Source organism: Ceratotherium simum, chromosome 4 (assembly GCF_057802395.1).
Source record: "Ceratotherium simum simum isolate JZ-2026a chromosome 4, ASM5780239v1, whole genome shotgun sequence".
NCBI lineage: Eukaryota > Metazoa > Chordata > Mammalia > Perissodactyla > Rhinocerotidae > Ceratotherium > Ceratotherium simum.
The window spans coordinates 9,834,530-9,862,456 of NC_141903.1; the positions used below are offsets into that span (position 1 = coordinate 9,834,530).

The following is a 27,927-nucleotide window of genomic DNA, read 5'->3' on the forward strand; positions in this document are numbered from 1 at the left end:
CGCTGTTTAGTCCATACTATCATATACTTGTTTCAAAGTAAATTTAAGCTACAAATACCAAAAGGAAACATTTTAAATTCAGAGATGAAGCTGTGGTATCAAATATACCTGGATTTAAGTTCCTCACATCCTGACACCCACATCCCACCTCCTCCACCCCCCACCCTACTCCAAAAGCATTGTCAAATGATGTCGATTTTACCAAAGTCTTCCTGGGAAGATGAAAGAGCAATGCATAGACACGGAAAACTTTGATGTGACTTTCTGATTAGATACATTTCTTCCATCTCTTTCTATCCCCCTTGACAACTCTGTCATAAAGACCTTCTCCTCATCCTTCCCAAAAGTCTCTATAAATCCTGCAAAGTGATTCAGCTCTTTCCTTTGGTTTACATATCTCACCTAAAAAGCAGTAAGCATTTGAAAAACAAAAACCTGGCCTTCAGTGGTTCTTTAAGTTTTCCCTTTTGAGCCCTTGGTTGTTAGTCTACAACTTTTATTAATACAAAAATTGGGGGCCGGCCCTGTGGCGTAGCAGTTAAGTGCGCACGCTCTGCTGTGGCGGCCCAGGGTTCGGATCCCGAGCGCGCACCGATGCACCGCTTGTCAAGCCATGCTGTGGCGGCGTCCCATATAAAGTGGAGGAAGATGGGCATGGATATTAGCCCAAGGCCAGTCTTCCTCAGCAAAAAGAGGAGAATTGGTGACAGATGTTCACTCAGGGCTAATCTTCCTCACACACAAAAAAAAAATCTAAAAAAAAAATTGTTGGCTTCTCTGCTTAATCTACAAGTTTTATCTTGCATTTTCATTTTCATGAGCTAACAGAACATTGGAAGGAATCTTGGAAGTCACTGAGTTAAAACTGACAGTTAGCTAAGACAACAAGTATGTGGAGAATTTTAATCAATGATATATAAAAAGGATGTTTCACAAAACTTCATCCTTACAAACCATAAGTTCTCAATTTAGGGTCCAGAACTTGGCAATTCTAAAGCTGAAAAACCTGCATTCATTTACATGTTTATTCAACAGGATATTCAACAAGCATTTGTTGTCTATTCTGTGGTAAACACTGAGCTGGGTGCCGGGTAGTGAGGATAGCAAACACCACCCGTTCTGTTATGGAGTGAGCTGCCCTTGTGTCTTGCTTCATGGTATTCTTTTATGTTCAAAAATATCTAAAAAGAAGGGCATGGTACATTTCAAAGCAACTATTTCGTAGTGAATTATGTTTACAAGGCAAATCAAAGCCTATTATTTTAAGTCTCCTTTGGTGGAAAGGGATGGAAATTAGAAAGTTTTAGGATAAAGATATCCTAAAACTAAAGGCTACTTCACTGCTCTGACTGAAGTCAGTGGTGAGTATCTGATGTTTTCATGGCATTCTTTCTGCCCTCCTTCAGGCCATGGCAACTCCATTCTTCTGGCAGGGTCTCTCCTCCTTTGGCCACAGACCTGGCATATGACACCAGCCTCACCAATCACAGTTGCTCAGGACCCTGTTCAGGGATAAACACCTTAACCAAATCTAGGCCAATCAAGGTCTTTCTCCGGAATGTTAAACATAGCAGCTGAGACAGAGGGTCTCTCTTTGGTCTCCCTCAAAGTTAATTTTGTACACCTGGAGTTGTCTGCTGCCATGCCTCCACCCTCTTCTACCTGCCCTTTGGAGGAAATCAGTCTATAACAGGAGCAGATGAGGCCAATGCACAGAAACAGAACCAGGATAGAGACATCTGATGAATTAGTGGAGTCCCTGAAATCTACTCCAACCATGGGCTTCCAAGTCACACGACCCAATAAATGCTTCAGCTAGCTTGAGTTGTTTTTGGCACTTGCTATCAAGAGAGATCTGATTAATATAAAATCATACTATCCATTTATAATTTAGTAACTCTCTTTCAACCTGAGCCAAATTCAAGCATAAGGTAAAGGATAAGCAATGCCCCATGGCCAATTTCCTATGTCATACTCCTGCCATTAGTGAAATCAATTAGCCAATCTTTTTAACATTAAAACAATAATAAAACAGCCTTCAAGAATATGAAATGACTATTTACAACTCAACATATTTTTATTTTGTTTTTTATTACATTAAATATATTAGTAAAATCAATTCTCCCAGGTATTTGTTAATTCAACAATAAATATAGTTAGAAATTCACAACAAACAAATGAGAAATCAAAGAGAAAAACTGTTAGAAGCAAGGGATACATCTGATATTTTAGATTCTTCAAAGGGGGGGTTGTTTCTTTCTGTTTCCTTTAAGTCATCTATCTTCACAGGATGACTAAAATGTAGAGTAAGGTCACAAAGCAGTAACTGGGAGAGCTCTGTGCAAAACAAAATAAAAGATACTATATTATAGCACATATGTCACAGACTATTATTCCTTTCAGTAGCTATTTCCCAATTCTAAATTCAGTTTTCTTTTAAGTGATTATTGATCATACCACAGTTTAGATGGCTTTGACTTCAAAGTCAAATTTATGTAATACAAAATAAGCGTGACATAAAAATTTACTAGAAGGGCTCTTTAGCCCAACTTGTCAGCTATCTCACTAAACTGCAACTTGATTTATGCAAATTTTATTTATACTTTAACGCAATATTTTTATCTGTTGTACATGTACATAGTATAAAGAATCAAATAGGTCTATAAGGAACGTTACAAAAACTAGCAGTTCCTATCTCCCAGAGGAACCACATTTAACTTTTTTTAGCTCATTTTGTTGTTGTTTCGTGTGTTTCTGTTGAGTTTTTTTGTTTTTTTGCAGGGGTTGGTATTACCTCCATATCTCTAAACGACATGCATATTTTATTTTGTCAATTTGAGGTATCATCTATCTGCTTCTGACTATAGAAGATTAAGATATAGCTCTTTTCACTCACCCCCACTTTCCTAATATACTTGAGTACAATTTTTGTTAGCTCACTATTTAATGTGAAAAAAATTTTAATTATATAAATATTCTTACAGCTGAATCTTATAGTATGACATTTCCCTTCCACCCAACCACAGTTAATAATTTTCTTTTTTCATTGCTTAATTATCAAGAATATCCCAAATTTCCCCCAGTTGGGTAATCTCCTCTCCGTATAGTCAAGTGCCTTAGCTATTCTATTGTTGCAAGTCTCTTCTCTCCTCGAGCCTTCTGATCTGCTCGAGTCTGGACTGATTGCTCTCTAGGACTGCTGTACAGTTTGCATCTTGGGAACTCCCTTCACCATTATCCTAGGGACTCCTTTCACCTCTCCCTTGTGTGGAGTATCCTTTTCCCAGAATCTCATGTCTTTCTCTTTTTGGTCTGCTTCTTTGTTTGGTGGAATACAACCTCAGTAACTTCCTGGGGGGGAAAAGTATATGTCTGAAAATGTCACTCTCTACACCAATGCTTAATAGATTGACTACAGAAGTCTAGGTTGGAAATGTTTCTTCAGATTTCCAAAGGCATTACTGCATTTTCTTCTAGTTTCCAGTGTTGATATTGAGAACTTTCACATGATTCTAACTCTTTATTGTTGTTTCTCTTTAGAAGGCTTTAAGGATGTTTTTGTTCTTCCACTGTTCTGAAATTTCACAATATTGTACTTTGGTATGGGTCTATTTTCATCCATTGTCTTGGTCTCTTTCATTGTAAAAACTCATACTCTTCAACTCTGGAAAATTTTCTCAGATTATTTCTTTAATGAATTCCTCCCCGTTTGTTGTCTATGTTCTCTCTTTCTAACACTCCTATTTATTGGATGTTGGACTTCCTTGACAGAGCTTGTATCTTTTCCCCCTAAAACTTTCCATCTCTGCTTTTTTGCTTTACACTCTAAGACATTTTCTTCATTTTATCTTTAAATCCTTCTATAGAGTATATTTCTATTGTCACACTTCTAATTTACAAGGGCTCCCTTTTGTTCCGTATTTTTTTATAGTTTCATGTTACTTTTTCATGGACATAGCATTGTCTCTTCTCTGGGGATATTAATGATAGTTTCTTAGAGTTTTCACTTCCCTTCATAATTTCTGTTTCTTCCTCATTGATTGAATCTATTTATTTGTTTTGTCTCCACTTTTCATTTTAGATGCTGTCCTCAAATAGCTGTTGTGCCATAGTTGTCTGCTCATATTTAAGACCATGGCACTAAAAAGACAATTGGAAGCTCTATGCCCATAGTAGTCTATATTGTGGGGTGATCTAGCTGGGTATTTTGTTTGGGGAACCTCTGCTATCAGTATCTTTAGATCTTTTCTCTTAGGCTGGTCAGATTCCTGAAAGAAAAATCTACGTGAGGGTATAAATCTGGCTGCCAATGTTTTGTAGCCAAGTGGAAAAAGAAAGCTGAGGTCTTGTAATTCAGTATGTAAACTCTGTCTTAATACCCTTGTTTTTAGTACAGTACTCTCTCCCTCAACTTGTGGCTTAGTGGCTCCAGGCCAGAGATCCCCTGTTTTATCCTCTCAGGGAATAAAACTTGAGTCTTCAATTACAGAGGAGAAACAGTTGCCCAGTTATATAGAGAGGGGAAGAGACCTCAGGGGTCTACAACTTCTTTTTTTTGGCTGAGAAAGATTCTCCCTGAGCTAACATCTGTGCCAATCTTCCTCTATTTTGTATGTGGGTCACTGCCACAGCATGGCCACTGACAAGTGGTGTAGGTCCACACCCGGGAACTGAACTGGGCCGCCAAAGAGGAGTGCACCAAACTTAACCACTATGCCACGGGGTCGGCCCCTACAACTTCTTAAACAAACATTGAACCAGTCCTCCTGTTCTTAGCCCCATCTTCACCTCCACTTCCAGAGGATTCTGGTGCCACCATGTGTTAAATCTTCGGGGCTATTTCTTGGCTTTACCCAATCAGCTCATGGTTCAGATTTTTGGACTTTAGGGTTCAGATTTCTCTGTTGGCTTCCATTTACTTCCTGTTTTGTTGTTAACTCTTTTTGAGAGCTCTTTGTCTTGTGAATTTTTGTCTCTTTAAAATGACTTTAAATTTAAATCTCACGTCTACCACTGACTAGTTGTGTGACCTTGGGAAAGTTAGTTAACCTCTCCATGTCTGTTTCTGTATCTGCAAATGCCAATGGTAATATTTCCTACCTCACAGGGTTGTTATGACAATTGAGTTCATTTATGTAGAGTTCTTGGAAAAGTATCTGAATTATGGTAAATGCTATAAATGTTAGCTATGGACAATACTATTTTAGTGAGAATGTGGGGGTAAATGGAGTGTTCATTTAATATTCCATGTATACCAGAAGGCTACCCTCCTAGTCTAGCTCTACAAGTCCCTTGTATCCTATCTACTTGACCTACCCCATAACTTTTCAGGAACACATAGATCATATTTATTATATCTATTTTACTTCACAAAAGAATAATCCCCAAACTAGAACAGTTAGATAATCAAGTTTGAGAGGAATCTAAAGCTAATTGTTTTAAATGAGTGCAAGCATCCAGAACCAATTATTCACTTAATAAACATTTTCCAAGAATCTATTATATCAAGGCACTGTGTTAAGTGTTAGGAACGCCCTTATGGAGGTTACAGTTGAGCAGGGATAGGAAAAGTAAGTAAACGTGCAATTACAACACAGTGTGATAAGTGATACTAAAAGGTAGAAGAGACAACACGCTGGCTTAAAAAAAGTTTTCCAATATAAGCAATTTTGACTAATAAGTAGCAGTTAAGCTGGTGGGGTGGAGATGGGGGTGCAGCAGTGGGCATTTCAGGAGGAGATGCATGTGTTAAGACACAGACACAAAAGACAGCAAATGTGTACATATGCAAATGGCTCAACATGGCTGGAGGATAGAACACGCAGGGAAACAAAGAGCAAGACACTGGAGAGGCAGGCAGGGTTCTGACCTCAAGAAGTCTTATAGTCCATTCTAGGAGGTTTCGACTTTATCCTGAGGACAATGGTGAGCCAAGGAGGGTTTTCAGCAGATTACATTTTAGAAAGATAATCCTTGCTGTAGTGCTGACATTGGTTTTGAGAGATCATGAATTAAGCAAAGCTAACCAGATTTTTTTTTACATCAGACTCCTCAGTGCCTTTGTTCATATGTACTATAAATTTGTGAGAGAAATATATAGCATAAAGCACTTCCCAACTTATTTGACCATAAGAACATGGACTCCATTTTTACCGCACACCATCTATTAACATCTCTTGAGACAACAGGGTTTACAGATCAAAGTCTAGAAAATGCTGCCACAGGGAAAATAGAAAAAGCATAAGAGGCACTCACTATTTGGTGCCTTACTAACAGCCACTCCCCTCTTCTTCTTGGTGGCACAACTTGATTTCATTTGAGGTGCTCCTCTCCCCAGGTCCAGCAGTAAGTCCTGACTGGTCCAAAGTGGTCTTGGCAGCCCCATCCCCTTGGTGGTGGCTGCTGTAGGCATACGCATGTGATGCAAATCTGGCCAATGAAAGCAAAGGGGGAATGTGCTGGAGGGATCTGGGAAAAGGCTCACATAAAGAGATAGTGTCTGTATATGGCCATGTCTGCAGTTAATGACGATGAGGAGTGACAAACAAAATGAACACAACAAAGTAAAAAGATAGAACCTGGTACCTGATGAAGTCATTAAAACTCTGAATCAACTTTAGGGCTGCCCTACTTTGGATCTTGTTATTTTCCTTATTGTATGAGCCATGTTAAGTTGGTATTTTGTTACTAGTAGCTGAAGGCTTCGTAACTGACACAGAGGCTATCTTCAAATATCCACGAGTTGTCATAAAAAGAATAATGAGATATGCAGTGTCCTTTTCATGGTTAGAAATAGGACCAGTGAGTGAAAAAACAGGGGAACAGATTTCAGTTAGTCCATAAGGAGGAACTGTCTAAAATGCAACAGGTTAACTGATGAGAAGAACTCCCTCCACATAGGATATGTTGGGTCTGGGACAGATTATCCCTAGAAATATTCAATCATGGAAACTGTACAGGCCTGGATAAAACAGAATATACCTGTGAGATCAGGGACGAAACATCATGACTTATAAGGTCTACTCGTACTCTAATCTGTTTAAAATGAAGAACTCTTAACTGACAGAATCACACAAACTTATAATTTTTAATTTGTAAAGAGCCTTAGGAGGCTTAGTAAGGGTTAATGGATAAAGACACTGAATCTTGCAGAATGTGACATTGCCACGTAACAGTTTGTTGAAGAGAAGGAAGAGAAGTAAATTTAGAGAGGATAGTTAGACATAATAAGCTTGCTGGTGTCAGGGACAGGAATTCAAGTTGGCTAACTCCAATGCTCAAACCTAATTCATCTTCAGAGTTCTAGTTCATATTAGAGTGTAAACATTTCTTAAGAAAACAGAAAAATCCTAAGTAGTGGGCAAAATTCAGTTATACCCCAGCAGAAGCAAAAACTGGTTCTACTGTTTATTGTATAACAATGACAAGCAAACATTTTAATTCACTGATTCCATACTTACCTTTCATCTTCTTCAACTCCAAAGAAATTGTGTTAATGTTTTTAATCATGGCTTCCACGTTTTGCTTATGCTCAGAAACATTAAACATCTGATGTTAAAAGAGAAACAAAACTGTGCAAATCAGAAGTATTTATGTGCACTTTTAAAATACTTAAACTTTCAGTATTTCTAAAAGAAAAATCTGTTATTACAGAACTGTAATAATTGTGAAATAATAGTCTTTATAAACGATGAGAATTCCAACACAAGAAGGCATCAACTTGTTAATATTTTTCCACCTGAAAACACCACCAACTGGGATTCTTAGGATGAGGTTTCTTCTTTAATCAAACCACATCCACAAGATGGGGCCCTTACAACGGAAACGCAGCTGTGCCCTCTTCAGAGAGCCTCGCACTTAGAAACCACCTTACCATTTAGCAACCGTATGAGATCTTCTCTAATTTTATGTAAGTCGGTGTCTTTTTGTACCTTATTCTTGAATGACAGGGTTCATATACAATTTCTTTAAGTACACAGTAAAACTCAAAATAAGATTTGAGGGCCGGCCCTGTGGCTTGGTGGTTAAGTGCGCGCGCTGCAATGCTGGTGGCCCGGGTTCGGATCCCGGGTGCGCATCGAGGCACCACTTCTCCGTCCATCCTGAGGCCGAGTCCCACATACAGCAACTAGAAGGATGTGCAGCTATGACATACAACTATCTACTGGGGCTTTGGGGGGAAAAAATAAAACAAATAAAATCTTTAAAAAAAAAAAAATAAGATTTGATTACAATTAATTGACTAAGAAGATGGCAAAATGTCCACTTCTACTTGAGCTTTGGGAGTTAGGGCAACACATTTTAATTTTGGTTCACTGAAATGTGTAAATCAACCCGTTATTATGTTATATGCACAGTACATATATTTAACCAGTTGTGTCAGATACAAATATATAGAGGTGGTTCACTACAAACTAACCGTAGCCATTCAAATCTCTCAAAACGACTTGAAAAAATAAACCACAATCAGCACACACGACTCCAGCAATGTGAAAGGTGGGCAGTTTGTCCAAAATAACGAAAACTAACCTTTAACTCAATTTCCTGCCTCTGCCTTTTCCTGAGTGCGGGAATTTACGCTCTCTCTCTCTCACTTCGGAGACCCTGTAAAAGAAATAAAAATTTTGTTTTCCAAACAATGAATGAAATACCCTTTGCATCCACCGACAAGCATCTACACGCTAAAAAGGGAATGGCGGTTCTCTTCCTTGGTTGGTTATGGCAAACCAGAAGATTCAGGTTTGAGGGGAAAGGAAAGATGATAAAAAATAAAGGAGGTGCGGTGGAGATGGCGGAATTAAAAATCCTTAAAAATGAGGATCGAATGTAAAAAAAAAAAAAAAATATATATATATATATATAAACCCAAGAGGGGAGTAAAAACTAAAGGGATAGAGAAACGCCCAAGCAAGGTGACCCTCCCCACTCTGGGGTCTGGCTGTCCACGGCCCTCGAGCGCCCACCGGGACGGGCCAGAGGGCAGAGCCACGACTGGACTCCGCCGGTCTGGAGAGGCCAGAGCTGCCCCCAGCCGTCCCCAGGGAGCTGGTCAGGCCAGCACGCAGAGAAAGGAGAGGCCGCCCACCCGGCACCTCCCCAGCAGGTGAGCAGTGGGGACCGGCTCTGGGGGCAAAGGGAGTAGTCGGGGTCAGAGGCCAAGACACGGTAGCCTGAGGGCGCTAACGCGGCTCAGCCCTGCCCGGGGAGGACTGTCCTCGCGCACTTTTCCTCCTCTGGGCCAATCCCTCCTTCCCGGCCCACCGACACCCCCACGGAGCCCCCGTCTCCGCGGCCGCGGGGTGCAGCCAGCCCGCCCAGCCGCCGCTTGGCCCGAAGATGGAGCCGAAGGCAGCCTGGACGTTTCCACGGTCCTCAGGCTCCCAGACAGGATCAGGACATCGCAAAACGCGCTCAGCGGCACCCCGGCCTGCGGACGACCACCGTCCCTGCCCGCACCCACCCAGCCAACCGCCCTTCTCCACCACCAGGTCCAACCGGCAGGCCCAACCGACGCCATGAGGGGCCCCGGAACTTCGAGGCCCGCCGGCGTGGTGGCTGAAGATGGGGCCTGAGGCAGCCTGGAAATTTCGTCTTCACCCTCCCAAACCGGATTAGGATCATTTTTTAAAACCGAGCAACCCTGGCCTGCCCACATCCCCGACGCTGTCAGGACCCACCCAGTCAACGGGCACCGAGGTACTGACGAAGTTCTGACCGTTAAGTGGGACTAGCAGGCAGGGAAAGCGAGACTGGGCTTCCTGATTGGCCAGCTTCTCTGCCTGGTGCATCCTGGGAGTTGTAGTCCCAGGCAAGGCCCCAGCAAAGAAGGTTCTAGATGCGAGGCTGAAAGTGACTGGCACTGCCTCGTGGGCAGAGAGGGAGGGCACGGAAACTGCTGACATTCTCTGCCTCCTATGTGCCAGGCACTGTGCTAGATGCTTTAGAGCCGTTATCTGCATTTAATTTGTGTAGGAGTTGTGGTTAGGCCAGACTCTGGACTAAAACTGCTTGCGTTTGAATCCTATTCCAGCATTTATTTAGTTTTAGAAATGCTGGTAAGCGCTTTCATCATTCAGAGTCCAAATGTCCTCATCTATCATATGGAGATAACAATAACTGCCTTCTAGTGTTTTTTTGAGGGTTAAGTGAGATAATGCATCAAAGGGGCTTGGCAGATGATGTGCCCAATAAATGTTAGCTGTTATCATTCCTGTAAATTTTTACAGTAAAAAATGAGTAAGGATGAGCGTAGCAATGTCTGCTTGTTTCTTGCCAGCTGGAGAAGCTGGGATTCAAGCCATCTTTGCTGGATTCCAAGAGGAATCTCTGCCACTACAACCTCTGGAGCTGACTCAGAGACTGTTCTTGATGCCTTCCGGAATTGTCTTCTGGTTGATGAGGAGCACAGACCTCAAGCATTAGGTTCTACACAAGCCTTTGTCTTCTCCAAGTCTCCCCTGTAACACACACCAGCCTCCTGAACCAGTCCTTTCCTGACAACCCATGCACATAGTCTGTTGTTTATTTTATATCCAACTACCTTCAGTTTAGCACGAGAATTTGTTGTCTGATGCAGAGTTAGATAGATGAAGAGGGGCACAGGAGAACTCAGCTTCAGTCCTAAGGATAGCTAGCTATACAATCTCGGGAAAGAGTACCTTCCTCTCCCTGAACCTGTTTCCTCATCCATTTCCTTATGAGAGGGGTGGGCTAGATCAGAGTTTCCTAAATTTCACTCATTATTGGGCCACTCTAATGATTGGTTGTGCTGTGTATCACCAATATTATTATTACCTTAATATTTTAAATTTACTTTCCTTTAAAATTTAAATCTTAAAAGTCTTTGTATCATCAATGTAAATGGAATAAAATATAAACAGAAGATAATAGTAAAAATAAAGACAATGAAAATAAAACAGTATTTTTGTGTGTGTGTGTGTGTGTGTGTGTGAGGTAGATTAGCCCTGAGCTAACATCTGTTGCCAATCCTCCTCTTTTTGCTGAGGAAGATTGGCCCTGGGCTAACATCCATGCCCATCTTCCTGTACTTTATGAGGGACGCCACCATAGCATGGCTTGATAAGCAGTGCATAGGTCTGCACCTGGGATCCGAACCTGTGAACTGTGGGCCACTGAAATGAAGTGCGAGCACTCAACCACTACACCACCAGGCCGGCCCTAAAACGGTATTTTTAATCATCTAGATAGTCTTGCCTCCTGATGGCTATGATCCTGCAGCCTGATCTTCTTTGTTAAAATGGGTTCTTATTAAGTGTTAAAGATAGTCTAGCACAAACTGAGACTGTCTTGGTGATACAATCAACAGAATTGAGGAAGTTGGAAGGGGAAAAACTCTCACTTGTGATTGCATGTTGTTTAATGCCTGTGTACCACATCTCTCGTATTCCTAGTGGGCTATGTCCCACACTTTGCTGAACCTAGGATTGGATGCTGTCCAGTATACCAGCACTTTCTAAGACTCCCTCAGTCTCAATGTGCTATGGATGCCTTTCAAAACTCACCTCAGTCGTGGAGGGAGTCTTCCTGAACTAACCCTGCCCAATTCTGCAGTTTCACACCAGTCTCTCTGCCAGTCCTTCCCTCACTCAACATTTTAATTGTGGACACTTGCTAGTGTTAGAGTCTTGCATTTTCTTATATCTTATATGTGTGCTGAGTGTTTTTCATCTAATTCTCTGAATGCTAAGTGAGGGGGAAAAAGAGGCAGAAAAGGTCAGGGAACAAACATTCTTTCAGCACTTACTGTATATCATGCATTATGTTAGAAGCTTTCATCTTCTGACAACTCTTGGAGGTACCCCGGGTGTAGGGAAAACAAAGCTTGAGCTCAGGGAGCTGAGTGCCTGCTCTGGGACATGAGAACCAGATTCAGATCCTGTCTGTGCAACTCCAGAGCCTTCTGTTCTTTTCTCTGAACCAGGTTGTCTCCTAGACCAGGATACCATCTCTTGAAACAGTAAACAAGTACATCATGGCTCCATAATGCTTTGGGCCTCAACAGATCATTGAACTTAAACACACGTGTACTAACACACACACAAGCACACAAATACAGAGTGGTCAACATAGGGTGGGCAACATTTATTTTCTGAATTAAGGACATTAACGAAACAAAAATAACTGCCATCGCTGTTTTATAAAAGCAGGGATAATTTAACATCAAAAGGAAGGAAGAAAGAAAAAGAAGGAAATGTCATAATAATTTCAGAATAAGACTAGCTTAACAAAAATCTTACTGGTTGTACCTTTTTTTCTCCCCTTGTATTGATGCAAACTAGTGAAAACTTCACCTCAGACCTGCATGACTCCAGATGTGTGTTTGGAAACTCCCCATAGATAACAGCAGGAGAAAATAAGGTATTTAAGAGAAGTAGGGTGAAAAAAGGGTTGAGATAGCATTAAGATTGAGAATCCTAAAAATCAGGTGATGATGGGGGCTGGCTGGGTAGAATGTGGTGTCTCTGGGGCCCCAGCATCCCGAACACACTGAACTCATTAACAAGGTCCAGCAAGTGTTTGCAGGGCCTGTCTGAGCTAATACCTGCAGATTAGGATTCTGCTCACAGGACTTTTGATAAAATCTAAAGACCTTCCACCCATCCAGAGTGCTGATTACTTCTTCTGAGTAGATTCAAACTATGGTAATTTGGGAAAGATCATCATTAAGCCTTTTCTTTAAAAAAAAAAAAAAAAAAAGAATCAACTTTGTGTTTCTTTTACATAAGTGTTATAAGAGGAAAAAAGATCTGAACTCGGAAAAAGGTAGATTGTAATAATGTATTTTCCTCCATAAAAATGTCTTGGAGCAATGATGACTACTTATTGTAGTGCTTTTCCTCCTTAAGTAACTATAGATTCTGTGTTTTCTGTTTCCTAAGAAAATAAAACTTTAAAAACACAGTCTGCTACTTAATACTTGAGACTGTTATAGATGAGGCCTTAAAAAAAATCTATCTTCCTTAATAAGTTTGCAAATACAACACTTTACTGGAATCCAACACAGGGTGCAGTTGTTGATTCTAATGTTAATCAAATAAAGGAGATTAAAAAGCTGGTAAATTCTCCCATAAAGAGAAAAGCTGTCATAGAACAAGGTGATTAAGCATTTTATGGAGCCGGGTGTGAGTACCTCGGTTAGTTTTATTACAAATTCTTGACATAAAGTCTTCATTCCCAGGAAAACAAATTGAGTAAATTATCTCACTTCTTCGACTTGCTCTCAGAGCTCTCATTCCTGTCCTCTCCCTGCTCATTATCACTTAAAAGTGCTGGTCTCTGTGCCTAGGGACTGGCTTTCTGCTAGAGCATCAAGTCCCTTCTGAATATTGCTCTGTACAACCCCTGTGTACACAGATTTGGGAGGTAACAAGCACGTGCTTGGATCTTTACCTGGGGCGCATGACCGGTGTCCAAAAGATCAAGGAAATCCTGGTGCGTCAGAACAACCAATGCTTTTCCCATAGCCAGTCACATAAAGGAAGCAGGAAGGTGTGCGACTTCTGCCTCTGTGGTCTGAAGTGAAAGCTGGACCCCCTGTCCACTGTCTTCTTCAAGTAGTTGAGGTTACATTGGACAGGGTCATTTTCTTTTTCTCCAGAAGAAACACTTTTGACCTATAGAAAGATGTTATTAACAAAAATCCACATTGCTTGCTGTGTTAACTAAAATATTTTCACTTGTGATTAAGAAATTACATAAAAAAAGGAAATCGCGCCACTTGTGGCAACATGGATGGACCTTGAGGGCATTATACTAAGTGAAATAAGTCACACGGAGAAAGACAAATACTGTATGATCTCACTTATATGTGGAATCTAAAAACATTGAACTCATAGAAACAGAGAGCAGAATGGTGGTTGCCAGGGGCTGAGGGGTGGGGGAAATGGGGGGATGTTGGTCAAGAGGTACAAACTATCAATTATAAGATGAATAAGTTCCAGGGATCTAACGTACAGCATGGTGACTATAGTTAACAAAACTGTATTGTATACTTGAAAGTTGCTATGAGGGTAGAGCTTAATGTTCTCACCATAACAACAACAACAAAATGGTAATTATGTAAAATGAAGGATGTGTTAACTAACCTTACTGAGGTAAACATTTCAAGATATATACGTGTATCAAATCAACATGTTGTACACCTTAAACCTACCCAATGTTATATGTCAATTATATCACAATAGAGCTGGGGAAATAAAGAAATTACAGTTCTGTACCAATATTTCTCTCCGAAATAGGAAGCTACCCAAATAGAATTGCCAGATCAAATACAGGACAGCCAGTTAAATTTAATTTCAGGTAAACAACAGATAACTTTTTTTAGTATAAGTATGTCCTGAATATTGTATGGCACATACTTATACTGAAAGTTTATTCATTTAGCTAAGACTAAAATTTAATTGGTAATCTTGTATTTTTATTTGCTAAATCTGGCAACCCTATGCCCCAAACATTTCAACCATGAAAAAAAACCCAAACAGTCTGAAGGCTTGTAGATTCAGTAGGTATGGAAGCCAAAGAATATTGAGGTTTTCCAACTTGATGTCAAAAATAATAAACTTACACTTACTGTGCCAGAATTCGGCTCCCTTCTTCCTTCAGCATTCCTGTAATTCGAGAAAGAAGCTGGGTCTTTGAAAACGCAGATGGACGAAAGAGGGCAATATTCAACAGGGTGCTGTTTTTGACAGTTGCTTGCTAAGCCTGTTTGTCTGAAAACTCTTTGCTCTTGGCCTTTTAGAAAGTGCCTTCATCCAGGGAGGCATATTCATGACATAAGTTGTGTTTATTTCCAGAGGTCTACCTATCAGAGAAAACCTTCTCTGTCCCAAAATAAAATATGTTTCTAATTCTATCATGTCAGCCCTCCATCCACCAACAGTGCTTCCTGTTTATTAAAGACATAGATCCTGATCAGATGTTTCTGCCTCGAGGCTTTGCCTCAACTCCCACGTCTCACCCTCCTCAGCCAGCCATGCAACGAAAATTGAATGTATCTATGAAAAAACATATTATGTTCGTGAAGTCAATTACAATAGAATAGAAGTGCATACTCACCTCTTGTAATGAAAAAAATGTATATGTGCATGAAAGCGAGTTTGGAAGAATATACACCAAAATGTTAACAATGATTGTCTTTGGGTAGTAAGATTTACGGGTGATTTCTCTTCCTTGTTTATCTGTGTAGCGTAGTTGTAACTTTAGTTCCAACCCTCTTCTCTATATTTCAAACTCTGCAGGGCATTTCTCAGCGTGGTACAACATCAATCACTTTAAAGCAGAGCTTCTCAAACCTTACAGTGCACAATTCCTTAGGGAGCTCGTGAAAATGCAGATTCCCAGGCCCACCCCAGACACTCTGATTTAGTAAATCTAAGGTGAGGCTCCCTGAAGCTGCGTTTTGAATCCCTCCATTTTAACCTCCATGGACTGTGACTGCAGGCCATACTTTGAGGAATACTGACTTACTGCTTTGTCGGGCATCTCCTACAAGTCGCAAATGCGTGACCACAGGTGAAACTTATTTTGGCTACTGATGCCAGAATTTGGTCTTTAAAAAAATATGTATATATATACACACACACACATATAATTTTCAGGCATAAATCAGGTCCACTTAATTTCCATTTAAGAGAGGAAACTGTTTGTGGGTGGAAGCCCCCACCTCCTTCCCCAGAAGGAGGTGGACATTTCAGCTTCAAGTTCTTCCTAATCTAGGTCTTCATTTCTTCTGTTTCCTAGGCTTTTTGTTTGTTTGCTTCCAGTTTCACTTGCCATCATAATGGAAAGTCTAGTGCTAAAGTCTGAAATTGCACATGATTTTTAAAGTATACACATTTTTATATATAACTTTTTGTGCTAAAACTTCCTCTATTTCGATCTCTGATGCCATTCCCCTGGTCTGGGAAAACACCATCTCCTGCCTGTGCTGCTTGCAATAGCGTCCTCCTTTCTGTAGCCCTTGGAGGAAACACTAAACTCCTGACCCAAGTCTACGAGGCCCACAAACTCCAGTCTCTCTTCCCCTCACTCTTCTCTCAGTCCTAGTACACACCAGCAACTGTTCTGCAATTGTTTCCTTCTGACCCTCCCATATTGGCTCTTTTTTATGCTTTAGGATTCAGAGAGGCCGTCCTCTAATATCACCCCATTCTCTGTCCCAGCCCCTTATTTGTTTCCGTATAATTCTTGATATAATTTGTAATTTTCAAATATCTGTTTCTATTTCCTTTTTTGTTTTGTTTTGGGTATGTCTCTTTCACTAACACAGACCTGTTGTATGGGCAGGAACCCATCATCTTGTTCGCCATTATTTACTCATTGTTGCCTAGCACAATTCCTAGGTCACAGTAAGTGCTCAGCATGTGTTTCTTCCGTGACTGAATGAATGAATTGGCCTGCCATAGTGGTAGCCCCCACAGTCAGAGAAGCTCAGCTGTGCGTCAGCACCGGCCACTCAGCTGGGCTCTCAGCAAAGCTCTGACAGCAGAAGTCGCACCGTCATGGCTTCTAAGCTCTCTGAGGGAGGGACAGCCCCCACGGTGGCTAAGGAGAAAGTGGATTAACCACAGCAATCCGAACCCTGCGTATTCTCTCTTAGTTCTCTCTGCTTTCTCATTCTGGCACACGGACCAGGGATCTAAGACAGCAATGGAAAGCAGACTTGTGGCTGTTTGAGAAGGCAACGACAGGCTTGAAAGCTTCAAAGCAGCCTTGTGTGGGAAGGATGACGAAACTCTGGTCCCTGATAAAAGAAGTGTCTTGGTTGTGCATCATCATTTGAATAAAAATCAAATGACTTAGGATCTGTCCAAAATGAAGAATGTTTTAATACTTTGTGTGTAAAAACACTGATATTTTGCTTCTTTTTTATTAAACAGATTTTATTATTTTTCCGAATCTTGTCATCATAATCATTTTATGGGTGGATGAAATATTCAGCGCTGCCGCTCTAGGAGTTCTTTCCCAGCAATTACCTCGTGGCACTTTTGCTGTAATTAGGTTTTCGCCAAGGATTTTTCCCTGGGTCTGTGTAATAAATGAAATATGACCAGAATTTAAATTTGTCAATTACAAGCAAGCATAGTGCATAAACACACAACAGAGCCGTGAATTCCAAACCACATGCTGTTCCTAGGGGGTAGACGCTCTGAAAATTAAAATGGAAATAAAACTACTGACTGGCAAGCGAAAAGTGGCCCCCAAAGAAAGCAAATCTCCCCTAACACTCATGCATGATTCTACCCAGCAGTGCAAGCTCTTGATTACAAATTCTTCAGCATGAAACTGACAAATCAAAGAGCAAGTAGTGGATTTGAATTAAAATAACGTACACAGGGTGCTGATCTTCTGCCTTATGAATTCTTACATTTCTAGAGGCCTGATCAAAAGAATTTTGGACATGGCAGGCTAGAGACCCACTATATTGCATAGCCTGGTGGTGGTGTTCTCTCTGAGTGGCTCAAGGATAGACAGATTTCGGGACAGAGTCCGCTGTATTCCAGCAGCTGCTGTTTTCACTGACCTGACTTCAATAATTGCTCCTGTGGGGCCCTCTGCCGACCATCTCTTGTACAGGGGGAGATTCTAGGAGTCTGCACTGCTGAGGACTCTGACAAATGATTTATTTTGTTAAAACAACCACAAAACAAAAGCAAATCTTTTGAACTTGCATGTATAAAAAGCCCTAGGCAAGGAAGAAGGAGCTCCACATTTGTAAACTTACTGAGTATCATGCATTCATTCATGCAACAAATGTTTCTTGAGTATCCCTTCCATGTCAGACAACAAGTTTTAGGCACATAGTGGTGAGCCCAAATCAACAGGTCTCTCTATCACAGAGCTCACAATCTGGAGGAGGAGATAGACTGGAATCCACAAATCACACAAATGCATATTAAATGATAATTTAATAAGGCAGTGTCTGGGAAGGAGACATGTCATGATAGGGGCAGCTCTCTTGGAGGGCTTCCCAGAAGAAGGGACATTTGGGCTAGGATCAGAAGGAGAAAAGAGCATTCTAGGCAGAGGGAACAGCATGTTCAAGGGCCCTGTGCCAGGAGACAGCCTAGCAGATGGGAGGGCTTGAAGAAATGTCTGACAAGGTTGGAGTGCAGGGAGCAAGGGGGAGCCAAGGACAAGAGGAGCTAGTGAGGGGCTGGGGCCAGGCCACACCCGGGCCAGGGAGGCTGTGTTGGGGGTTAAGGTCCCTCCTGACACCTGTGGGAAGCTACTAAGGGCTCTCAAGCAGGAGGGGTCTGAGAATGGTGGTGGTTGATATGATCATATGTGTGGTTTGGAAGGATGACCTTGGCTTTATGATGGAGAACAGACTGAAAGAGGGAAAGCATAGATGCAGGAAGTCCAGTTAGGAGCCTAATGCAGAAGACTCCGTGTCTTTCATCCACGTGAAAGATGGCAGGGCCTGTTTAAGATAGTGGCAGAGGGATGGAAATGAGATTAGAGAGTGTTTGAGAGGTAGAATCAACAGGGACTTGGTGATGGGTGATACATGGTGATGGAAAGGTGGGGATGTTAAACATGGCCTACCTTATCTCATTTAATTGTTAGAGCTTTGCAAAATAGCATTATCCCCATTTTACACATGGGGAAATTGAGGCTCAGAGAAGCTTAGTGTGGGGCTAACATCATTCAGCTGGGAAGTAGATGAGCCATATGCCTTCTACTTCCCCCGGTGTCTCTGAGGTCGTGTGGGGATTTTAGGAACATATCTCCTCCACTTCCTTTCAATGTATCCCTTACATTCCTGACAGCACCCCAAAATGTTTGCTCTGTTTATTCCTTGTCTTTCTCTCCTGCTAGGCTGTGAGCTTGCTGAGGCCTGTGGCCTCTGTATTGCCAGTACTTAGTCCAGAGCCTGGCTCAGATTGGGAGCCAAGGAGTGAATGTTGAGTGAATAAGAAATTTTCACCGGTCTCCTACAGAAGGGAGCCCGTTGGAGGGCAAAGTGTATTTTAAACAACATTCTCACGGGTCTAATTCTCTCTTGTACCATGACCACATTTTTGGGATTTTTGCTGGAATGCTCAAAATCGACTTTCAAGAAGGATCTAGAAGTTTGTAGTAGCCTAGTGTGGTTAAAAGAGCATAGGTTTTGGAGTCATATGGCTCTGGATTGAAATGCTAGCTCTTCAGTTTATAAGCTGTGCGTCCTAGAGTTACTTATCCTCTCTGAGTATCAGTGTCCTCATGTGTAAAGTGAGGATAATTTAAGTATTCATTATCAGGGCTGTTGTGAAGATTGCATTTGATCATCTGTGGAAAGGGCTTGGCTCCTTAATATATAAATTCCCAGTTGTTGTAGAATGTCACAGTTTCATGGCCAGCCAAGAAAGCGGATGGGGCTGAGAATTTCTGTCTACTTGGTCTCAAAGTTCCTGTCGCTTACTGACTCCTCTTCCTGTGGTTTATTCTGGAATGGGGAAAGAGGAAGTTGGCTCTCTGGGGGTCCCTGACAAGCTGACACATGTCTCCTAAGGCAGTTTTCAACAGAGAGCTCTTTTTTATCATTATTGTTATTATTCTTTTTGATTTACAATATGCGCCTACAAGCCTCTGGGCATGATCACGGAGTAGGAATGGAATTAATAAATTGGATCTGTTTCCTGCTAAATTCATGGCTTTGACAAAATTAAAAATGGAGACAGGTAGGAGAGCCTAAACAAACAAAGTGCCCCAAAGCCTGGATTCTGGGGTGCACAGGGAAGAACACTGCACACAGCCTGATCTGCAGTTGGAGCCAGACAGACACCCAGATGGAGCAGGGGAGCCTGGGGACACCCCAGAAAGCAACAAATCCTTCCAGTCCAAACACGTTTGATTTAAGGAATCCAGGACTCTGGGATCTTACATGAATGGGTTCAAATCCTGATTGTACCGTTCATTTCCATAAGTTGTGCAATGGCTCAAGGTCACATGGCTGGTTATTTGCAGAACTGGATTCTGACGCAAACCTGAACCCAAGTCTGTGGTTTTTAGCCATTGTAGGGGAGGAACAATAATTTTCTCTCTACCCTTCTGAGTTCCTGGCTGAGCTTCCCTGTGATTAAAGACAGATTAATAAGAGAAAAACAAACAGAAGTTTATTAACATCGTTAAAAAACAAAATTCAGTTGAGTAAATTTTAAAGGTCTAATTGGCTTTATTCAATGATTCATGAATCAGGAAGCATCTGATCCAGCAGATAGAAAGGCCATCCGAGGGCCGGCCCCATAGCTTGACGGTTAAGTGAGCGCGCTCCGCTGCTGGTGGCCCGGGTTCGGATCCAGCACACGCACCGAGGCACCACTTCTCCTGCCATCCTGAGGCCGAGTTCCACATATAGCAACTAGAAAGATGTGCAGCTATGACATACAACTATCTACTGGGGCTTTGGGGGGAAAAAAATAAATAAATAAAATCTTTAAAAAAAAAAAAAGAAAGGCCATCTGAGGGAAGAGCAGTACAAAATGAAAGGCTTTTTATAGGCAGAAGGGGGCGGGAATGAGGAAGTCCTACTAGGCAAGAAAGCAGGTTGGTTACTGCAGGGTTACTCTCCTTCAGGGGATGGCTAGGGTCTATCAGGTGGATTACCTCACTAGTACTGATCAGGAGATTCCTGATTGACTGGTTTAAGATTCCATTTCTGGGAGAGTCAAAACTGTAATTAAGTCTCAGCTTTGTGATGTGGGGCTTAGCATAAGCAACTCCATTTTGGGCTTATTGTCTTGTTTTTAACAACATGTATACCTGAGTATACATGGAGATACCCAGAGAAACTGAGTAACTCCCCAAGCCACTAGCTTAAATACCATTTTCTTCTAAAGACAAAAGCAAGGTGTTGAGGAGGGGAGGGGAGGCCAGTTATGGGAGGTGATCAGGAAAAGCACAGTAAACAAAGGTAAGGTTTACTGCGCAGATGGAAGTCAGTGCCTTCTCCACTGGTAAGAGTTTCTTATGATTTCGAGTCATCTTTCTCTTCCTGGTACAGAGAGGGAGATACTTACAAATGGAGACTTCCTTTATAAGTGTAAATGCCTCTTACAAAAGGGTAACTTCTACTCTGTTTTCAGAGCGTCCCCTATGCCTGCAGTTTCTCAAAAATAATCAGCTCAAAATAATCCTTATGCCAAAGAGACGTATTTTGGGTGGCATATTCTGCTCCCCTTCACTATTATACTATATTGTTTACGAACATAGTATGGCATATTATAGTTGCTTAAATATTTACTGCACAATTACGAAACCCTTAAAACGAATGCCTAGTATATGGAAGGAGCTCAATAAATGCATGCTGAAAGTTTTGCTTAGATTTTTTCCCCCCTGAAATTCCTTGCTCCCTCAATACTCCCCTCCTACCCTACAAACAATTATATCGATCACTGGAAAAAGCATCTTAGAGAAATACGTCTTAAGACCTTCATGAATTACCAAATCCACAATATAAAAATAAATATCTGCACAGCATGAGGCTGTCTCTCAAATCTCATTTGCATCCAAAGTCATGAGATCCCAGGGTAAACCCTCATGTTACTACACAAAATTGGGGTTTACTTGCCAGTGTACATAAACAAGCCAATTAATTATGGCATCAACCTTTGGGAAAAGAGATCAGCTTTATTCTGCAAGCTCAATCTACAGGGAGAACAGGGGGCATGTGCCCTCAGATCTGTCTCCCCACTTCAGGATTTGGAGGAAAATATAAGAGGTTAGAGAGAGCAGGCTGGCATGCCGAAATGCTGGTGGGACAGGTTTTGATTGGTGGGTTTCAAGCATTTACGGTAATGTTCTCAACATTTATGACAGGGTTCTAAATATTGTTGATGAGGTTGGGAAGAAATTTTAACACCAGATCTTTCTGAATGAGGGACCCCTCGCTTCTGAAGAGTTCAACTTTCAAGTTCCGGTCATGTCCTGGTCCTTGGGTTCCGTGGGAAGGAGGATCTTTGGTTCCGTGGTCATTTTAGGTTACAATTTCTTCCTTTGTGCATGCCTTGACTACATGACTTTGCAGATTTTCTGAAAGGCAATTCTTAATAAATCTGTTGATAAGAGACGTGGTCAGTTGAACTGGTCCTGGAGGGCCCACAGTCACACTCACATCACACGTTAACCATTGACTTTTTTTTTTCCATTACCCAATGGCCAATTTTCACAAAGAAACATGATTTTGATCTTAGGAGAATTGCTCCATATGAGCTACAGAATCAAATGATGATGAAACGGGGGAGTGGGCAGCCGCAGGGCTCCCTTACTCCATTCCAAGGACAGCAGGATTCAAATTTTCCCCTCAGTAGATGTCAACCGACCATGTGCCGCTCATTAACCTCTGGGGTGCCTGCCCATAGTCAAAGCCAGCAACGCCAGGGGATGGTAGTGTTGTGAAGCCACTATGGGTCATCTCTTCCGCAAGGCCAAATCCAACCGTCTTTCAGGCCACAAACACCCTCTCTTATTTTGATCTTGAGCTTTCAAACATTTCCAGGCTTCTGTCTTATTATAGTTGATTTATTATTTTAAAATTTTTCCTAGTTACAAAACCAAAACCATCATGGAAGACTCAGAAAAGTACCCAAAAAGAAAAACAAAAAAATCACCTGTAATCTCTCCGCGTAGGAAATGTAACTGCTAACATTTTTGTGCAAAGCCTTCCAGTCTTTTTCCCCCCACATTGTACAGCTTTTGAAAAAGGATTATTCCTTCAAATGTCCTTACGCTTAAGAAAAGGGGATAAAAAAGTCCTTATGTTATCCCTTCCAGAAAGAACCCAAGTAATCCCTATTATGTAAACTCTTTCAAAGAAACAGTCTGTTCAGAACTGTCAGTAAGTCATTTGTTGCTATAGCAACGCTTGGCTCTACAGTGCAATAAACAACCATCCTGACTCTAGCCTCTAAACAGAAGCCACCATTATCTCCCTCAGAACTCTTCAGGGGGGCTCATTTTGCCAAAGCTATTCATTTAAATTAGCAGCTCCCTTCTTAGTCACTCGAATTTCTTTTGCTTCTTACCAAGCACGCCGGGGGGCTGAGAAAACAGTTAGAGCAATAAATTGAGATGCTGAGGGCTGGGGGCAGCACTCCTTTGGTTGGTGGCCTTCTGGGGATCTGAGGGAAACGCAGTTTCTGTTCTGAGGAGCTCTCTCTTTGGGCACACAGTCTACCATCTTAGGTGCATGTCATCCACGGCAAAGCAAGGTTAGGTTTCAGGCTTATGGGTGCAGTCCTATTATAGTGAAAATTCTGACAACACCATATTTAGCCAACCCCATGTAACTTTTTTGAACTAAAAGTGCTGAGAAAATCTCACAGAGAACATTCTGGAAAGCTCTTTGTAACGTTGTGTACAGCTGCAGAATATTATAGCTGAAGGGCTGAGGGTTGGGAGTGGGGGAAGCGCTTTACATGCGTTATTTTATTTGATTCTGACAACAATCCAATAGCGGCAGGCAGCATTTTTTTTTTCTTTCCTGTTTTACAGAGGAGGAAGCAGAGGCTTAGAGAGATTAAGTGATTCGCCCAAGGTCCCTGACCAGAAAGTGGTAAAGCCGGTTTCAAACCCACGCTGTCTACCTCGGAGCCTGCTCTCTTGACCCTCGTGACATATTACCTCGAAGGACAGAAACAGACACATGTGGGCCCCTGCTCTATGCACAAAATGCTAGAGATTTTACATACATTGTTTAAATGTCATGATTGGCCTGCATGGACATTATCATCCCCATTTGCCAGATAGGGAAGCTGAGACCCAGAGATGGGGTGTGCCCAAGGTCATCCAGCCAGTTGTAGTACAGAGAGATTTGAACTCACAGCTGCCTGACTTCAAAGCCTGTGCTTCTTCCCCTACACAGCATTGCCTGGAACTAGAGATCGTGAAGCCTACTGCCCTCTTTTTACAAATGAGGAAACTGAGGCTGGAAATACTAGGTGACTTGCCCAAGCTCATCTCTGAAGGTCTAGAAACCACCTCCCTCCAGCCTGACAAGGAAGACGGACGAGACTTCGTTTGCTCTAAGCTGGCCTGGTGTGCGAATAGCCCCTGTTCACTGGGCCAAGTCCCAGTGGTGTCTGCAAAAGCAACTGCCCTTGAAGAGTGTGTGTCTATTGTGGGATTACAATGGAGTCGAGCCCTTTCTGCTCTGTGCCTGGCCATCTCTTCTCCCTAAGCTGGCTTCGTCAAGCCTTACATCCAGAGAAGATCATCCTGGAAGTGGAGAATCAAAAGGGTTCCTCCGAACGACAATTCTATTTATTACTCCTGCCCCCCTACCTCCACCCCATTGAGGTCGGTGCTGTCCTTTCCAAAGGTCACAGCTCCAGTCATCTCCAGTGACCTCTTGTTCCAGGTTCTGGTAACCGCTCTCTCCTCTTGTTCCTTCAGGCTAGGGGCAGAAATAGTGTGCCACTGTTTTTAGCCCTGGGGTTACTGCCCTATAACTTCTTACTTTATCTGGTCTTACCCACACCTTTGTAAACCGTCTCTATAATAAGCCCTCCTCATATTACCTAATTTGAATGTCTCCTTCTGGGACTCTGACTGATTCACACCCCCAGTTATTCTCTGACTCATCAACCAATTTATTTCCTTCCCAGTACTTACCACAATCAGTAATTGTTTCATTTATTATGTGTTTGCTTTCTTAATGTCTTTTTCCCCTCTAGACAATGAGCTTCAAGAGAACCAAGACTTTATTGGTTTATTATCAAACATTTTTCCCTAAAGTCAGGATGGCCATTTTTGCAGCCCAGCTGTCAGTTTTGTAGGAAGTTTGCAGGAAGGCCTGTGGGACGATTGGTTGCAACTGGATGTAATGTTGGTGTTTGCCTCAATTGAAAGGTCCCTTCCAAGACTCTTTCAGGGTAAGAGCACAGGTTGCATTTCAGATCTGTATCTGGCCCTGACTGCTATTTGCTTCTCCGGATTTGTCCTGGATAATTCCCACTGTCAAATTCATCTCAACCAACAGGTTGTGTCCACCTAGGACGTGCACTGGATGGTGCTGTGGTGCTGTGGCCTGTATCTGCTGGGAGGGGAAACCCACCCATGCAGAGCACGACCTGCCTTCAGCTGCCATCCTCAGATGGGTGTTCTCAGTAGAGCTGAGCACTTTTCAAGGAATCACATGGAACATACACTTGATTGGCAAAAGAAATGAAAACCCCACCCATAGATCCATTCAGATAATTTATCAAAGGCCGTTCAGAAGGAGCTGTGGAGTCCTCCATTTATTTGGTCCCTGAAGGGCGACACATTTCAGACACAAAGGGACCAGCAACTCCCAACATCAGGAGTCCCAGGGAAGCCCCTGGCTACCTTGCGAGGATAGTCTTACCTCCACTTTGCTGGCCAAAGCTTTCCATCTATCATCAGCTTGAGAGACAGACAGCACTGAGCTTCAGAGTTCAGGCTCTGGAGTCTGATAATTTGGTTCAAATTCTGGCTTCTTCACTCACTAGCTCTGAGACTCGGTAATTTACTTAACTTTCCTAAACCTCAGTTTTTTCAGCTGTAAAATGGCAACACTCCAACGTACTCCCTAAACCTAAAGAGAGAATGCGAGAGAGAATGCAGGTAAGGCACCGGGCACTTGCTCGGTAAATGGTAACTCTAGCGATTTTAAGGAGGTGTCCGATTTTCCATCTGCCAGGTCTGCTGGGTAATTTTTAAATAATCCAGTTTCCTAGCCACTTACCCTTCCAACCCTTCTGTATTGTCTCACTTTGAGTTTCAGTGTTTTCCCAAAGCAGTCATTTAGATTGTTTTTTATTTCTAATCCAAGCCAAATTTAAAAGGTTTGCTTGTCATTGCTATTGAATCTCCTAGAGTCCAGCGGAAGAAAATGCATTTGTGATATGAAATATTTCCCCACCAGTGCCCCCAGTCCTGCCCTGGGCTCTTTGACCACCCCATCTCACCCACCAGGTCGATCGTCTCCCAGGTCACCAGCTCTGCAGCTTGCCTGGAGCCCAGGAGCGTGTCAACTAGTGGAAAGAAGCATAGGCTCTGGGCCTGCACAGGTCTGGCTTGGGGTCCTGCGTCTGCCATTCACTCAGTTGCGTGGATTCAGGTGCCTTATGTAATTGCCCTGAGCCTCGGTTTCCTCATTTATGAATATAGTGTGAAAAACATTTGCACCCAGGGCTTGGAAATGGAAGTGATTTCTATTATATTTAGGATTTTATTCTTTGCCCTGGAGGAGCTCCTCATGTACTTGAGATGGTAAAATGACTATTTCTAAAATACTCGTGATTGGGTCAAATAGTTACTAGCAGGTATAGGGCACTCCTACTGGTAAAAGTTCTTCAGCGACTGCATTTCTTAGCTTTCTAATCAAATTATAGATGGCTGCTTTTGACTGAAGTATTGATCTAATCAAAGGCTAATTTCTTTTCTTTGCTTTCTTTTTTTTTTTTTGGAGGGAGTATGCTGAGGTTGGCATTCGGATGCACAAAACAGGACAATTCATGCAAATGGAACTGCCCCTGGCTGCTTCACAACCCTCAAAAGAGAGCAAGACCCTGGCAAGTGCTTTTGCAATTAGGGTCTGCTCAGTGCAGTTTCTATCACTCAATTCTTCATCACAGCTGAGAAAGCCCTCCAAGACCCCAGCCTGCCTCCCAGTCTCACTTCTCCAGCCCATCTACTCGATAATCCGCCATTCCCCAATCACACCAGGCTGCTTTACGTGGCTCTGCCTCTGCCCTCAATGCCCTCCTCTCTTGTTGCTGTCTCCTTTCCCCTGGCTGAGTGTTACTTATTCTCTAAGCAGTGCTTCTCAAAGGGCGGTCCTTGACAGGTGCCAGTTTGCAAACTGTTACTGCTCCACGGTGAGATAGGTACAAAAACAGCAGTTTGACAGAGTAATTTTATGTCTGTTGAATCTAGTAACCATAAGTTAGTGCTACTATTTTGTATGTCTTTGATTTTTTATTTGCATTTTTATTGTATTTTACAAAAGTCCTGGTGCGTGAGGGAGCAGAGAAACAGAAACAGAACTTGTGCTTCCCACAGCTGGTTAGAGAAGCTCTGCTCCAGCCAAAGTTCCCAGCCCTTATCTTGGCCTGCTTGCCTGTGACCCCTCCCCAGCCTCACCTTGCTCCCCATCTCTCCTTTCCACAGCATTCCTGCTCCCACCTGCTCCCTGCTTTGAGCCTTCAGGTATGTGCTTCCTCCTGCCTGAGCCCTTCCATCCTCTCTCCACTCAGCCCTCTGCTCTCCAGCCCTCTAGGGCAGCTCAAATGTGACTTCCTCACCAGGCCTTCCCAACACACTCTAGTCTCACTTAGGGTGCTCCTTGTATTCCTGGAACACCTGTTATTCCTCTTTCTTCCTAGCACCAGATCCCAATTGAGAGTTTACTGGGTGTTCCACCGTTTAACACTAGACCTCCCTTATCCCCTCAACTCTAAGCTCCACAATGGTGGGTGTCATCATGCTACCCTGTCCATCACCATCTCCCTGGTTTCCAGTAAGATGCCTAGCACATAGTAGGTGCTCAGTAAACGTTTTTTTTTTGCTCATCGGATAATTGAGGAAATGGATGATCAACAGAAGAGTTGCTCATTCCATCTTCCTGACCCCCTCTTAGGCCTCAATATACCTTTTTTAAAAATAGAATTTTTCCAATATATACACTCAAAAAGCAAGGCTTTGGCATCAGAGAGAACTGAGTTTAAATCTTGGCTTCTCCACCAACCAGCTGTACAACCTTAGGCAAGTCATTTGAACTCTCTGAGACTCAGTTTTCTCATCTGTAAAATGGACATATAAACACCTACCTTACAGGATTGTTGGAGGATTAGATGAGATAGTGCAACTTAAAACACTGAGCAGAATGGCACCGAGTAGCTGCTCAATCGATATTAGTTCTTTCTCTTGTTCCCCCTCCTCACTCTGTTATGAGTTCAT

The 27,927-nt window shown here is 42.3% G+C and overlaps 1 protein-coding gene across 3 annotated transcripts; it reads right to left on the minus strand.

The window, feature by feature from the left end:
* Window positions 1–41: 41 nt before the first annotated feature.
* C4H5orf58 (chromosome 4 C5orf58 homolog) lies at window positions 42–13,628 on the minus strand. Of its 3 annotated transcripts, none has more exons than XR_015551912.1 (5): window positions 9,678–9,713; window positions 8,530–8,604; window positions 7,461–7,548; window positions 6,256–6,429; window positions 2,200–2,337 (listed from the first exon to the last, which is right to left on the minus strand). XR_015551912.1 is itself a non-coding variant. In XM_087429439.1 (4 exons), the coding sequence occupies exons 3-4, from the start codon at window positions 7,546–7,548 to the stop codon at window positions 2,186–2,188; spliced, it is 240 nt and encodes a 79-aa protein (XP_087285565.1). In that variant the 5' UTR covers window positions 8,530–8,604; window positions 13,411–13,628; the 3' UTR covers window positions 42–2,185. The 3 variants fall into 3 exon arrangements, 1 of the variants encoding a protein (XP_087285565.1); XR_015551913.1 differs by lacking the exon at window positions 9,678–9,713 and adding an exon at window positions 9,461–9,527; XM_087429439.1 differs by lacking the exons at window positions 6,256–6,429; window positions 9,678–9,713 and adding an exon at window positions 13,411–13,628 and having other exon boundaries at window positions 42–2,337.
* Between the last annotated feature and the right edge of the window lie 14,299 nt (window positions 13,629–27,927).

Excerpts from the sequence above, each read along its gene's own strand:
- C4H5orf58 (XM_087429439.1), bottom strand. The coding sequence starts at position 7,548 with ATGTTTAATGTTTCTGAGCATAAGCAAAACGTGGAAGCCATGATTAAA. Across the intron at positions 2,338-7,460 it reads GGAGTTGAAGAAGATGAAAG|AGCTCTCCCAGTTACTGCTT; the intron begins GTAAGTATGGAA and ends TGTTTTGCACAG.